Source organism: Salvelinus namaycush, chromosome 21, assembly GCF_016432855.1.
Source record: "Salvelinus namaycush isolate Seneca chromosome 21, SaNama_1.0, whole genome shotgun sequence".
Classification (NCBI taxonomy): Eukaryota; Metazoa; Chordata; class Actinopteri; order Salmoniformes; family Salmonidae; genus Salvelinus; species Salvelinus namaycush.
The window spans coordinates 32,673,158-32,687,670 of NC_052327.1; the positions used below are offsets into that span (position 1 = coordinate 32,673,158).

At 46.1% G+C, this 14,513-nt stretch overlaps 2 protein-coding genes across 2 annotated transcripts in view; both read left to right on the forward strand.

Moving 5' to 3' along the window:
* LOC120065857 (otogelin-like protein) overlaps positions 1 to 1,880 on the forward strand; it is a 54,986-nt gene extending 53,106 nt beyond the window's left edge. Inside the window, exons 55-56 of the mRNA XM_039016904.1 lie at positions 811 to 890; positions 989 to 1,880. Of these exons, the coding sequence (XP_038872832.1) occupies positions 811 to 890; positions 989 to 1,189 (281 nt within the window). The 3' untranslated portion in view covers positions 1,190 to 1,880. The remainder of the gene's footprint in view (positions 1 to 810; positions 891 to 988) is intronic.
* A 1,128-nt stretch (positions 1,881 to 3,008) lies between these two features.
* The window catches only part of ptprq (protein tyrosine phosphatase receptor type Q), a 57,356-nt gene continuing 45,851 nt past the window's right edge, over positions 3,009 to 14,513 (forward strand). The window contains exons 1-13 of the mRNA XM_039016905.1: positions 3,009 to 3,035; positions 3,219 to 3,350; positions 3,489 to 3,633; positions 4,197 to 4,414; positions 4,626 to 4,765; positions 5,167 to 5,561; positions 5,806 to 5,994; positions 6,113 to 6,193; positions 8,111 to 8,241; positions 9,949 to 10,078; positions 10,232 to 10,385; positions 10,494 to 10,600; positions 10,955 to 11,055. Coding sequence (XP_038872833.1) covers positions 3,009 to 3,035; positions 3,219 to 3,350; positions 3,489 to 3,633; positions 4,197 to 4,414; positions 4,626 to 4,765; positions 5,167 to 5,561; positions 5,806 to 5,994; positions 6,113 to 6,193; positions 8,111 to 8,241; positions 9,949 to 10,078; positions 10,232 to 10,385; positions 10,494 to 10,600; positions 10,955 to 11,055 — 1,950 coding nt within the window. The remainder of the gene's footprint in view (positions 3,036 to 3,218; positions 3,351 to 3,488; positions 3,634 to 4,196; positions 4,415 to 4,625; positions 4,766 to 5,166; positions 5,562 to 5,805; positions 5,995 to 6,112; positions 6,194 to 8,110; positions 8,242 to 9,948; positions 10,079 to 10,231; positions 10,386 to 10,493; positions 10,601 to 10,954; positions 11,056 to 14,513) is intronic.

The following is a 14,513-nucleotide window of genomic DNA, read 5'->3' on the forward strand; positions in this document are numbered from 1 at the left end:
ACTGAATTTTGCTCTGCCTGGAGTGCCCCTGAAGTACCCCCTCGTGTATTTTACCAGTAGGCCTATGGTCTCATGAGTCTTTTCAAGTAGCCCTGGTTGATAGGCCAAGTACCCCCAGGGTTCCTAGTACCCCTGGTTGATAGGCCAAGTACCCCCAGGGTTCCTAGTACCCCTGGTTGATAGGCCAAGTACCCCCAGGATTCCTAGTACCCCTGGTTGATAGGCCAAGTACCCCCAGGGTTCCTAGTACCCCTGGTTGATAGGCCAAGTACCCCCAGGATTCCTAGTACCCCTGGTTGATAGGCCAAGTACCCCCAGGATTCCTAGTACCCCTGGTTGATAGGCCAAGTACCCCCAGGGTTCCTAGTACCCCTGGTTGATAGGCCAAGTACCCCCAGGATTCCTAGTACCCCTGGTTGATAGGCCAAGTACCCCCAGGATTCCTAGTACCCCTGGTTGGGAACCACTGCTCTATGTGAGTTAGAATCATTCCTGTTCCTTATAAAGAGAGTAGAGCTGGACTCCATCTAGCTATCTTTCAACATTCCACCAACCAGCCTCAACCCCCTGTTGCTTAACCTGATTGGCCAGTGGCCAATAGGAGCTGGGTCTTTGATGTGAGAACTGCTCCCCCCGGTCAGCTGACTGTCGATCAAACTGAGCCCCCGCTGCTAGGCAACAAAGAGCCCAGCTCAATAGACCTTTGACTGTGTGAGTGACAGGAATCTAGGGCTGAGGATGAAAGCTTTGTGTTTGTGTGTGTGCTTGCGTGTGCATCTCAGCGTTTCCTCTGTGTGCGTGTGTGTTTAGGTAAGGAGGACGGTAAGACGTGTAAGCGTGTGGCAATCCGAACCACCATCAGAAAAGACGACTGCAGGAGCAACGCACCGGTGAGAGAGAGTGTCAATAAGACAGTTTTAAAAAGTTAACACTGATAGAGAATCCCCCCTCTCTCACTCTCCCCCTTTCTCTCTTTTCTCTCTCTCAGGTGACAGTATTTTCATGTGATGGGAAGTGTCCGTCTGCCACCATCTTTAACTTCAACATCAACAGCCACGCCCGCTTCTGTAAGTGCTGCAGGGAGAGTGGACTACAAACCCGCTCCGTCACCCTGTACTGCTCACACAACGCTACCCTGGTGGTCTACAGCTTCCAGGAGCCTGTTGACTGCTCCTGCCAATGGAACTAGAGAGAGAACGAAGCTAGTCAGTGTGAGCTCCAGTATGGCGTTCAATAGGAGGGATGGAAGATGGAACAGAGGTTAGAGGTCAGAGGTCAGAGCAGACAGGTCAAGCGTCCAGGTAGGCGAGTTCTTTAGTCTTCCTTCAGTGTGTTGTGGAGGGCTGTATACTGACCTGTTATAGTGACCCTGTCGTTACAGATATGTAGTGGTCAGATTTGTAGGGCTGTAACCTGTTCCTACTCTACTATGATAACACTAGTCCTATCTGTACTGCTGTAGCCTGCTCCTCCTCATATGTAACACTAGCTAGTCCTCTCTGACTTTATCATGTTTAGATCAGTTGGTCTGAGCTGACAGGACCGCTGCTGCTTTAGTATGGATTTAGTGCTCTCTTGATGACTGACATGTTTTATATGCCGATCAAATTTCTCTTACAAAATATATTTTTTTTTTTACAAGTGTAAAGCTTTTATACAAAAATATTTGTATTTAACTCAATCAATTATTTAGTAAGGTGATAATCCACCTAAGCATCTGATGGTAGATGATCTGTATTTCAACAGAACGCTGTATTTGTTGTGTTGTTTAATGTGAAGCATTGTGCCAGTAATCAGTGTGTGCTGATGCCATCAGATAGACTAGAGTCTCTAGTCATACAGAACCTCTCAGAATAAAACAATAAAACATTTAACAGTGACTAACTGATTGGTGGGTGTTTTTTGCGTGAATGAAAAACTCCTCCTCCTCCTCCACACACTCCCCTGCTGACACAGCCTGTTCAGTGCTGACGTGTGTTTGTGTTTCTCTATCCTGGTGGTGTGTAATAATGGTGTGTGTGGGAGTCTAACAATCTGTATATATAATTACCATGTAAATACACAGTGTTAATGACACTTCATCCTAGGTAAAACACCAGTGACCTCCACAAGGAACATATGAAGTATTGGAGAGGCATGAATCCACATTGATCAGTCATTGATTGATCAGTGAATGATACTTATTTCTCACATTCAACCACTCGATATTCACACTCACTCACACACACACACGCACGCGCACGCACGCACACACACACACACACACACACACACACACACACACACACACACACACAGCTTTGATCTGCTGTGTGGAACACACAGCAGTGGACTTGGTTAGCATATCACTGCATCACTACAGAGAGTGGAGTATAAATCTGCAAACAGGCTGAGGTGTATGGAGTGTTATCTATCTAGTGAACTTTAAGTTCTTTACTTTCACCCTGTCTTTCTCTCTCCATCCCTCTCCTTCCCGCTCCTTCTCTCTCCCTCCTCTCTCCCTCTCTTTCTCTCCCTATCTCTTCATGAGTTCCTCTCTCAATGGCTGTAAGCCTAGTTGTCATAGTAACCTGCTCTTATCCCAACAAAGAGGAAGGGTGGCAGGAGCAGAACAAATTGGTGTTAGCGACACACACACACACACACACTAATTGAATGGGACTGTGCACGCCTCCACACGAGGCTCTGCTTCTCAGAAAGCTGCTGCGGGGCGCTAAATTCAAAGTTGTGTTGCGTCACTGGGACGGACTACTCTGGTGTAGTTCAGCTGTGATACACTCCTCTTATACAGAGCTCTGACAGCCTCAGTCCTTACTGGAACCTCTGGTCGTGTAGTTTCTTCGCTCTTTGGTACATAGATGGGATATACAAACATCCAGGAGTTTCTGATTCCAAAGCAACATTGATATTGGGTGTATGTTGTGGTACCATCTATAGATGATTGTCAATGCCATTCCTTTTGTGTGCTGATGAGATTACCAGGCTTCCCCATGGATGGAACCGTGCATATGTGGCTGCTGGCAGGGTTCATCCAGGTAAGACACACACACACACACAGTTTCTAGCTATACATTTTAGGTGAAACAGTTATGATTTATCACAACACTCTTCTTTTAACTGTCTGTGCCAAAGTTTCAAAAATGACACCTGCAGTCTGAGCTATGTATAGAATTTCTGAGGTTGAAAAGTCTCTCTTTTCTCTTTCGCTCTCTTTCCAGGTGGTCAGTCTCTTGTGTGTGCAGTGGTCAGATCCTGCGGTCGTGGTTGTTGAGGTTGTGTTTGGCCACTTCCCCACCAGTCAGGATCCAGACTGGTACACCGTCTCCTACCAGATTGCACGCAACCTCACGGTCAGAACGTAAACCACTACACAACCATAACACTAGCTCCATACAACCAGCACCCAGCCTCACGGTCATACCGCACAACCACCGGACAACCACAACCATATCGCAACCACTAAACCACTCTCTATCCCACCCCTTCAGGTGTGGCTGGATCCGATTGGCCGCTCTGAGTGTTCTCCTGAATGCAGGCTGCTTCTGCGATTGGCTAAGGAGCCAGGAGGAAGTGACATCATGCTGAAAGCTATCAAAAACAATACCACACTGAAGACTAAGACCTTTCATATCGGTGAGCCTTACCCTGACCCCTGACCTATATGGTCCTGTTATGAAACAGAAGTTAAAAGATGATGGATTAAATTTAATGGTTTAATGTTTCACAATTATACTTTTGCATTTTGTAACAGGTTTATGTGTGTGTTTGTGTGCGTGCGTGTGTGCATTTATTTGTGCGTGCACCACTGTGTAGCTCCTGTCCCCCTCTCCTCTCTCCGTGTCGAGGTGACCACCACCAGCACTCTCCTGACCTGCAGCCTACAGCACAGACAGAGCCTCACTGCTCTCAGTCTACACAACACGCACATCGAACACACACACACTGAATACACACACACTGAACACACACATTCTGACCACACACACACCTCTTCGTACGCAGTGAGAGGTCTGCAGCCTGGAGCACACTACAGCATCACAGCAGAGTTGACCACACCTCTCACACACCTCAACATCAGCCTCACCCAGAGACTACACACCACCATGGAGACAGGTACAACACACACACACACACGTAATAAACATTGACCGCTGTATGTCTAAGTTGACCGTGAGTTGACCACTGTCTCTCCTCAGCCCAGTGTCCTATTGGCTGGCTGGCGAGTGGAAGGAGCTGCTACAGTGTGAGTAGGCGGAGCCTGTCGTGGGGCGACGCCCAGCAAACCTGTATAGGCATGGCTTCAGGAGGACACCTGGTGGATGTTAAAACAGAGAGAGACCTCCTCCTCCTCTCCTCTCACCTGACTACACACAACAACCTACTACTGCTCTGGACTGCTCTCAACGACAGACTGGTAACACACACACACACACATATGCATGTGAGTGAGATAAATGGCTGTGTTAGCATGAATGGTGTTTGCTTTCTAAACAGTCAGACACATTAGCTTCCTCCTTACAGAGGAGTGTGTTAGTCTGTGATTTAAAGCTGATGACTGGGACATTCTCAGCCTGTGTCTGACAAAAAAAACACACAACGTTTTTTGTTGTTGTTTGTCTTCACAGGATGAGGGGCTGCCCCGCTGGTCTGATGGCTCCTCCTACAACCTGACGAGTGCTATGACATCCTCATCACTGCCAGCCAATCAGACGGACTGTTTTGCTCTACAGAGGAACACTACTGGACTAGGCTACTTCCTGACTTCGTTCTTTTGCCACATTCCTTTACCCTTTATCTGTCACTGGGAAAGTATGCATTAATACATTCAATACCATATAAATAAACACCCTAATAACCCTTTACCCCTGCCCGACACCCACTAACCCTCTCTCTCTCTCTCTCTCTCTCTCTCTCTCTCTCTCTCTCTCTCTCTCTCTCTCTCTCTCTCTCAGTCCCTCTCCTCCCTCCTTTATTCAACTTTGACCTGGTGGAGGTAACAGAGAGAGATGCAGAGCTTCACTGGGGTGACCTCACATTTGTAAACTCCTCTCACCCTGCCCCCCAGCTCTATGTCCAATACCAAGAAGAGGAGGAAAAGGAGGAAAAACATGGGGAAGAGAAGGAGAGGAGGACTGCAGGTCGTGTCCCAGTGTCTCTATTCTCCAGACGGCTGAAAGTGCCAGGCCTGTACCCAGGCAAGGTCTACTCTCTGTCCCTCAGAGCCTCCCACCTTACTGGGGCCGCATGGAGCCTGGGGAGCGTGCAGACTTGTCACACACGGCCCCTTCCCCCTCGAAATGTCACCATTAGCAACGTGACAGCCAGTCAGATCACAGTAAGCTGGACAGCCCCAGACTCCCAGCATGCTGTGCGGTGGAGCTTTCTAGTTCGCTGGGAGGGTGTAGCCTCAGGACAGGAGACGAGAATGGTTGTGGCTAGCAGCTCCAGGTCCGCTGTGATTGCAGGACTGGAGGGGTTCAGGAAGTACAAGGTCAGAGTTGACTCCGTCACAGAACACGGTGTGGAGAGCTGTGGAGGGGAGGAACTGACCCTATACACTGGTATGAAAGTCTGTTTTTGTGTAACGCTTCGAGTGTACTTGCTTTTTACATAATGTTAAATGAGTGTGTGTGTGTGTGTGTGTGTGTGTGTGTGTGTGTGTGTGTGTGTGTGTGTGTGTGTGTGTGTGTGTGTGTGTGTGTGTGTGTGTGTGTGTGTGTGTGTTGGCAGCGGTGAGCCCCCCAGGTGGTGTGGTTGTGTCTAGCAGAGGGGAGAATCTGACAGCGTGCTGGTCCGCCCCGTCAGGTGAAAGCCCTGATGGGTACTATGTTAGGCTACGCCCCGTCAGCCAGGCCCGCCCCATGGAACTGTGGATAAATGAGTCCAGGTGTGTGTTCCTGGCCATATTCAGTCCAGGGCAGAACTATGAGGTGGGTGTGGCTTCAGTGAGAGGAGAGAACAAGAGCCAAGAGATCAACACCACATACAGAACAGGTAAGCCCACAGAGATGTGTGTGTTCAAGTTGAAGTTTCAAGAAATGTTGGTGTTGCTCCATCATACTGTGTGTATCTCTTTCTCATTGTATCTGTGTGTGTTCCTGTCTTTGTGTAGAGCCTGGGCCCGTGCAGGCAGCTGTCCCTCTCTCGGTAGGAAGCAGTTCTGTGGTTCTGTATGTCCAGAGACCAGTACTGGGTGTGTGTGATGGAGTGAGGGTGTGTGTGTGTAAGGGAGTGTGTGAGGGTGTGTGTGTGTGTAAGGGTGTGTGCGATTGGTGGCCATTCCCCCCAGGTAAGCACACAGTAACAGTTGGCAGCCTGACTCCAGGGGAGGAGTACCATCTCAGTGTCTACAGCACCAGCCGACACAGGACCGGACCAGCATACCAAACACACACACTCAGGACACGTGAGTGCACACAAACACACTCATATTTCCATCTCCTCAGATGATTTTGACGGTGAGGAAGTGTGTGTGTATGTACAGTTGAAGTCGGAAGTTTACATACACCTCAGCCAAATACATTTACACTCAGTTTGTCACAATTCCTGACATTTAATCAGAGTAAAAATCCCCTGTCTTAGGTCACTTAGGATCCCCACTTTATTTTAAGAATGTGAATTGTCAGAATAATAGTAGAGAGAATGATTTATTTCACCTTTTATTTCGTTCATCACATTCCCATTGGGTCAGAAGTTTACATACACTCAATTAGTATTTGGTAGCATTGCCTTTGAATTGTTTAACTTGGGTCAAACATTTCGGGTAGCCTTCCACAAGCTTCCCACAATAAGTTGGGTGAATTTTGGCCCATTCCTCCTGACAGAGCTGGTGTAACTGAGTCAGGTTTGTAGGCCTTCTTGCTCGCACACACTTTTTCAGTTCTGCCCACACATTTTCTATAGGATTGAGGTCAGGGCTTTGTGATGGCCACTCCAATACCTTGACTTTGTTGTCCTTAAGCCATTTTGCCACAACTTTGGAAGTATGCTTGGTGTCATTGTCCATTTGGAAGACCCATTTGCGACCAAGCTTTAACTTCCAGACTGATGTCTTGAGATGTTGCTTCAATATATCCACATACATTTCCTCCCTTATGATACCATCTATTTTGTGAAGTGCACCAGTCCCTCCTGCAGCAAAGCACCCCCACAACATGATGCTGCCACCCCGTGATTCACAGTTGGGATGGTGTTCTTTGGCTTGCAAGCTTTCCCCTTTTTCCTCCAAACATAACAATGGTCATTATGGCCAAACAGTTCTATTTTTGTTTCATCAAGACCAGAGGACATTTCTCCAAAAAGTACGATCTTTGTTCCCATGTGCAGTTACAAACCGTAGTCTGGCTTTTTTATGGTGGTTTTGGAGCAGTGGTTTCTTCCTTGCGGAGCGGCCTTTCAGGTTATGTCGATATAGGACTCGTTTTACTGTGGATATAGATACTTTTGGACCTGTTTCCTCCGCATCTTCATAAGGTCCTTTGCTGTTGTTCTGGGATTGATTTGCACTTTTCGAACTAAAGTACGTTCATTTCCAGGAGATAGAACGCGTCTCCTTCCTGAGAGGTATGACGGCTGCGTGGTCCCATGGTGTTTATACTTGCGTACTATTGTTTGTACAAATGAACGCGGTACCTTCAGGCATTTGGAAATTGCTCCCAAGGATGAACCAGACTTGTGGAGGTCTACAATTTATTTTCTGAGGTCTTGGCTGATTTCTTTTGATTTTCCCATGATGTCAAGCAAAGAGGCACTGAGTTTGAAGGTAGGCCTTCAAACACATCCACAGGTACACCTCCAATTGGCTGAAATGATGTCAATTAACCTATCAGAAGCTTCTAAAGTCATGACATCATTTTCTGGAATTTTCCAACCTGTTTAAAGGCACAGTCAACTTAGTGTATGTAAACTTCTGAGCCACTGGAATTGTGATACAGTGAATTATAAGTGAAATAATCTGTCTGTAAACATCTGTTGGAAAAATTACTTGTGTCCTAACCGACTTGCCAAAACTATAGTTTGTTAACAAGAGATTTGTGGAGGGGTTGAAAAACGAGTTTTAATGACTCCAACCTAAGTGTGTGTAAACTTCCGACTTCAACTGTATGTGTAGGCCTGGCCTCTCCCAGTAATGTGAGAGAGGGCTCAGTAACAGAGTCGTCAGTAGAGATGCTGTGGGATCCAGCCCCTGGACGCGGACACAACTATGAAGTCATCTGTCTCAACTGTCACCACACACTCATGGTACGGCAGCAGGGTGTGTGTGCGTGTATGTGGTCAAGTGTCTACAGTATATAATGTGTTTATGTGGTGGAGTGTCTATATAATGGGTTTATGTGGTGGAGTGTCTATATAATGGGTTTATGTGGTGGAGTCGTGGTCAAAAGTTTTGGGAATGACACAAATATTAATTTTCACAAAGTCTGCTGCCTCAGTTTGTATGATGGCAATTTGCATATACTCCAGAATGTTATGAAGAGTGATCAGATGAATTGCAATTAATTGCAAAGTCCCTCTTTGCCATGCAAATTAACTGAATCCCCCAAAAACATTTTCACTGCATTTCAGCCCTGTCACAAAAGGACCAGCTGACATCATGTCAGTGACTCTCGTTAGCACAGGTGTGAGTGTTTAAGAGGACAAGGCTGGAGATCACTCTGTCATGCTGATTGAGTTCGAATAACAGACTGGAAGCTTCAAAAGGAGGATGGTGCTTGGAATCATTGTTCTTCCTCTGTCAACCATGGTTACCTGCAAGGAAACACATGCCGTCGTCATTGTTTTGCACAAAAAGGGCTTCACAGGCAAGGATATTGCTGCCAGTAAGATTGCACCTAAATCAACCATTTATCGGATCATCAAGAACTTCAAGGAGAGCGGTTCAATTGTTGTGAAGAAGGCTTCAGGGTGCCCAAGAAAGTCCAGCGAGCTCCAGGACCGTCTCCTAAAGTTGATTCAGCTGCGGGATCGGGGCACCACCAGTAGAGAGCTTGCTCAGGAATGGTAGCAGGCAGGTGTGAGTGCATCTGCACGCACAGTGAGGCGAATACTTTTGGAGGATGGCCTGGTGTCAAGAAGGGCAGCAAAGAAGCCACTTCTCTCCAGGAAAAACATCAGGGACAGACTGATATTCTGCAAAAGGTACAGGGATTGGACTGCTGAGGACTGGGGTAAAGTCATTTTCTCTGATGAATCCCCTTTCCGATTGTTTGGGGCATCTGGAAAAAGGCTTGTCCGGAGAAGACAAGGTGAGCGCTAGCATTAGTCCTGTGTCATGCCAACAGTAAAGCATCCAGAGACCAATCATGTGTGGGGTTGCTTCTCAGCCAAGGGAGTGGGCTCACTCACAATTTTGCCTAAGAACACAGCCATGAATAAAGAATGGTACCATCACATCCTCCGAGAGCAACTTCTCCTAACCATCCACGAACAGTTTGGTGACGAACAATGCCTTTTACAGCATGATGGAGCACCTTGCCATAAGGCAAAGTGATAACTAAGTCGCTCGAGGAAAAAAACATCGATATTTTGTGTCCATGGCCAGGAAACTCCCCAGACCAAAATCCCATTGAGAACTTGTGGTCAATCCTCAAGAGGCGGGTGGACAAACAAAAACCCACAAATTCTGACAAACTCCAAGCATTGATTATGCAAGAATGGGCTGCCATCAGTCAGGATGTGGCCCAGAAGTTAATTGACAGCATGCCAGGGCGGATTGCAGAGGTCTTGAAAAAGAAAGGTCAACACTGCAAATATTGACTCTTTGCATCAACTTCATGTAATTGTCAATAAAAGCCTTTGACACTTATGAAATGCTTGTAATTGTACTTCAGTATTCCATAGTAACATCTGACAAAAATATCTAAAGACACTGAAGCAGCAAACTTTGTGGGAATTAATATTTGTGTCATTCTCAAAACTTTTGGCCACAACTGTATATGTGTGTGTTAGGTCCAGAAGGTGTGTGTTCCGAGGACAGTGTTCTCTAGGTTGCTACCAGGCAGGCTGTACCACTTCTCTCTGAGGACGGAGAAAGAGTCCTACACAGACAGCCCCCCTGTCACACTCAGCATCACTACAGGTACACACACACACACACACACACACACACACACACACACACACACACACACACACACACACACACACACACCCCGTCTCTCTGGTTCTTATTAATCAGCATTTGTGTGTGTGTGTTTGTTTGTTTGTTTGTTTGTTTGTTTGTTTGTTTTAGCTCCCAGTCCAGTGGTGGTATCAGTCCTCAGTAGGACCACATCGTCTGTGACAGTCGGCTGGACCCAGGCCAGGGACGTTGTCAAAGGCTTCATCCTGTCAATCATAAACCTAACCTCCGATCAGCAGCTGAACCTCTCAGCCCAGGAGCCATGGTGAGTCCTACCCTCCTGGCACAATGTGTCCTTATTGGCTGGTCCAGCTTCCACTTGTTGTTTTGGGTAACACTGGCTGTGTGTGTGTGCGCGCATGTTTGTGTGTAGGTCTTACAGGTTTGAGGACCTTTCCCCAGGAAACTATTACACAGTATATGTTATCAGCAGCAATGGAGAGAGGAGGAGTACACCGGCTTCTGTAGACTTCAACACCAGTGAGTTATGGACACACACACATACACATATTTGGCTGGCAGCAGCAGTGACCTATCTTGGGAGGTTCCAGTAGGAACTGAGGTGTTCAGAGTTTATCTCCAGTATATGTTCCAGGTTAAGGTCAAGGTCAAGAAAAAATGTAATGTATTAATGTATTCTCAAACACACATACATGCAAACACACACATATTCACACACACCTGCACTGAACACACAGCTACACAACACATCACACACACTACTTATTACACACACACACACGACAAACCCAGAACGATTAATTCCGATGGTGGAGAGCAGTGAAGTGAATGTTGAATGAATGAACAGATGTCCTGATTGGTGTTTCTCTCTAGTCCCAGGAGCCCCACAGGAAGTGCTGCTGGTCGAAGAGGATGTGACCTCATCAGTGTTTGTGAGCTGGGGAGCCCCAGCAGGGGGCGTGGAGGGGTACAAGGTAGGACACCATCCTATCCTCTCCCTTAACCTCTTTCTTCTCCTCTCCCCTCTCCTTCTCTTATCTTATCTACTCTGCTCCTCCCTTTCTTTTCCTCTCATCTTTTCTCTATGATTTGTTATTAGCAACAGCTGTCTCAGTTTACCCATAAATATTAATCCCTTTACACACAGTTACACACACACATGCGTGCACACACACGCACGCACGCAGGCACACGCACGTACACACACATACAGAATTTGTTCTTTATAAGAGGAAGCAGGACGGGGGGTCAAGTAAAACTCACCTGCAGACTTCCAGAGAACACACTCACCTGGTGGTTGCCTAGCGACTGTCGTCAGCGCAGAGCAGCTCTGGTTACCTGCACTTTAAAGATGTATGACCCCCCCCAGAGCCAACGCCAGGGAGAATGACCAAGCACTATACAGGCACGCATGCACGCACGCATGCACGCACACACACAAACACACACACACACACAGACCTACTGCTGGACGTTTGTGACTTACTGCGATAGAAAATTCATCAGGGACCCCCTCATAATCAGAACACAACTCCAGTGAGATAACAAAACAGCATACAATGAGTTTTATTATGACTTTGGCAGTGCATGGCTGAAATAACCAAGTCTTGGGCCCTGGGAAGGAACATTTTACAGTTTTCAATTTCATTTCCTGTAATTCCACACATTTTGTCATAGGACAGAGAGATTTTTTTGGTGCAGCTTTAAAGCGAATATCCTGCATTCCACAAATGTTTCCATGAGGCAGAGAGAAAACTTTGCAGTTTTAAAGGGGCAATCAGCAGTTTCTACATACATTTTTGTACTTATAATTTTATGATATGTAGCCATTGATTCTTGAAGAATATAATTTATAAATGCCTCATGAACTGTGCCCAAATATAAGCTTGTTTTACTCCAATGTTTGTAAACAAAGCACAATTAAACAAACACTGTATAGCCTCAAAACTTGGTTAAAACTATCATTTTGATATCAAGGATGGTCAGTCCTTGCATCCATCCATATCTCTGTCTATGAATTTGAGAGTGATTACATTTCTCCAGCCCCATCCCTCAGCTTTTTACAGAAACAGTAGCGGGTAAATCGCTTTGTTATTGTTTCAACTGCTGATTTGCCATTCAACCCTTGTGCTTTGCTGAAAAATAATTACGTAAATTGTGGTATGGGTCAGATTGACCCGTACAGTTTAAACACACTCAAGACAGTCGAAGAATTAAGAAAAAACTGCCAAAACATTATTTTGTTTTGTCAGACCATTCAGAAAGAAGAAATACAAGAATATTTGATTTCAAAAACTCAATATTTAAGAACTATTTGTTAAACATATTTCCTTTCTCAAAAACAATCATTTTCTGTTTGGAGCTCATTTTTGAGTCTGTGTCAGAGATCTGCTGCTCTCGTACTGAGAAGGAGAAGCTTGGGAAAGCTCCTTTTCACCCAAACATAATTATAAAAATGCAACCAGAACCAATCAAAACAAAATACATCAAAGATACTTGTTTATTTTGGACCTGTGGAAATATCTATACACATGAAACCTCCGGGTCAAAATGACCCACAACATCATGTTTGTATACAAAATCTACACAGACATTCCACAACACATCAGCGTGTCCACATTTTGAAGTTAGGTTCCTGACCCTAAATTAGGAAAAGTCATTTAATTTCATGGAGAGTTTAACTAGTATTTTAGACAACTCAAAGTGGGAATGGGTCAAATTGACCCGCAACATAATAGGAGGGTTAAAGCTTAAATTACAGTGCATTTATGTATTAAAAAATAGGTTGGGCCTCCCTGGTGGCGCAGTGGTCTAAGACACTGAGATTCTGGGTTTGAGTCCAGGCTCTGTCTCAGTGGTCTAAGACACTGCATCGCAGTGTTGCTGTGCCACTAGAGATTCTGGGTTTGAGTCCAGGCTCTGTCTCAGTGGTCTAAGACACTGCATCGCAGTGTTGCTGTGCCACTAGAGATTCTGGGTTTGAGTCCAGGCTCTGTCGCAGCCGACCGTGACCGGGAGGCCAATGGGGCGGCGCACAATTGGCTCAGCGTCGTCCGGTTTAGGGAGGGTTTGGCTGGCAGGGATATCCTTGTCTCATCGCGCACTAGCGACACCTGTGGCGGGCCGGGCGCAGTGCACTCTGACACTGTCGCCAGGTGTACGGTGTTTCCTCCGACACATTGGTGCGGCTGGTTTCCGTTTTGGATGGGCATTGTGTCAAGAAGCGGCTTGGTTGGGTTGTGTTTCGGAGAACGCATGGCTCTCGACCTTCGCCTCTCCCGAGTCCGTACAGGAGTTGCAGCGATGAGACAAGACTGTAACTACTACCAACTACTACCTACATTCCTAAAGAACATTATGTACTTTTTACTCCATACATTTTACCTGACACCCAAAAGTACTTGTCACATTTTTAATGCTTAGAAGGACAGGAAAATGGTCCAATTCACGCACTTATCAAGAGAACATCCCTGGTCATCCCTTCTGCCTCTGATCTGGCGGACTCACTAAACACATGGTCATCCCTTCTGCCTCTGATCTGGCGGACTCACTAAACACATGGTCATCCCTTCTGCCTCTGATCTGGCGGACTCACTAAACACATGGTCATCACTTCTGCCTCTGATCTGGCGGACTCACTAAACACATGGTCATCCCTTCTGCCTCTGATCTGGTGGACTCACTAAACACATGGTCATCCCTTCTGCCTCTGATCTGGTGGACTCGCTAAACACATGGTCATCACTTCTGCCTCTGATCTGGTGGACTCGCTAAACACAAATGCATCTTTTGTAAATTATGTCTGAGTGTTGGAGTGTGCCCCTGGCTATCCATACATTTTTAAAACAAGAAAATGGTGCTGCTGCTTTGCTTAATAGAAGGAATTTTAAATGAGTTATACTTTTACTTTTATGTTTGATACTTAAGTATATTTAGAACCAAATACTTTTAGACTTACTCAAGTAGTATTTTACTGGGTGACTTTTACTTTTACTTGAGTAACTTGAGATTTTGAGATTTTTGAGATTGAGATTGAGATTTTTCTACAACTTGATTGGAGTCCACCTGTGGTAAAGTCAATTGATTAGACATGATTTGGAAAGGCACACACCTGTCTATATAAGATCCCACAGTTGACAGTGCATGTCAGAGCAAAAACCAAGCCATGTGGTCGAAGGAATTGTCTGTAGTGCTCCGAGACAGGATTGTGTCAAGGCACAAATCTGGGGAAGAGTAACAAAAACGTTTTGCAGCATTGAACGTCCAAGAACACAGTGGCCTCCATCCTTCTTAAATGGAAGAAGTTTGGAACCACCAAGACTCGGCCAAACTGAGAAGGGCCTTGGTCAGGGAGGTGACCAAGAACCCGATGGTCACTCTGACAGAGCTCCAGAGTTCCTCTGTGGAGATGGGAGAACCTTCTAGAAGGACA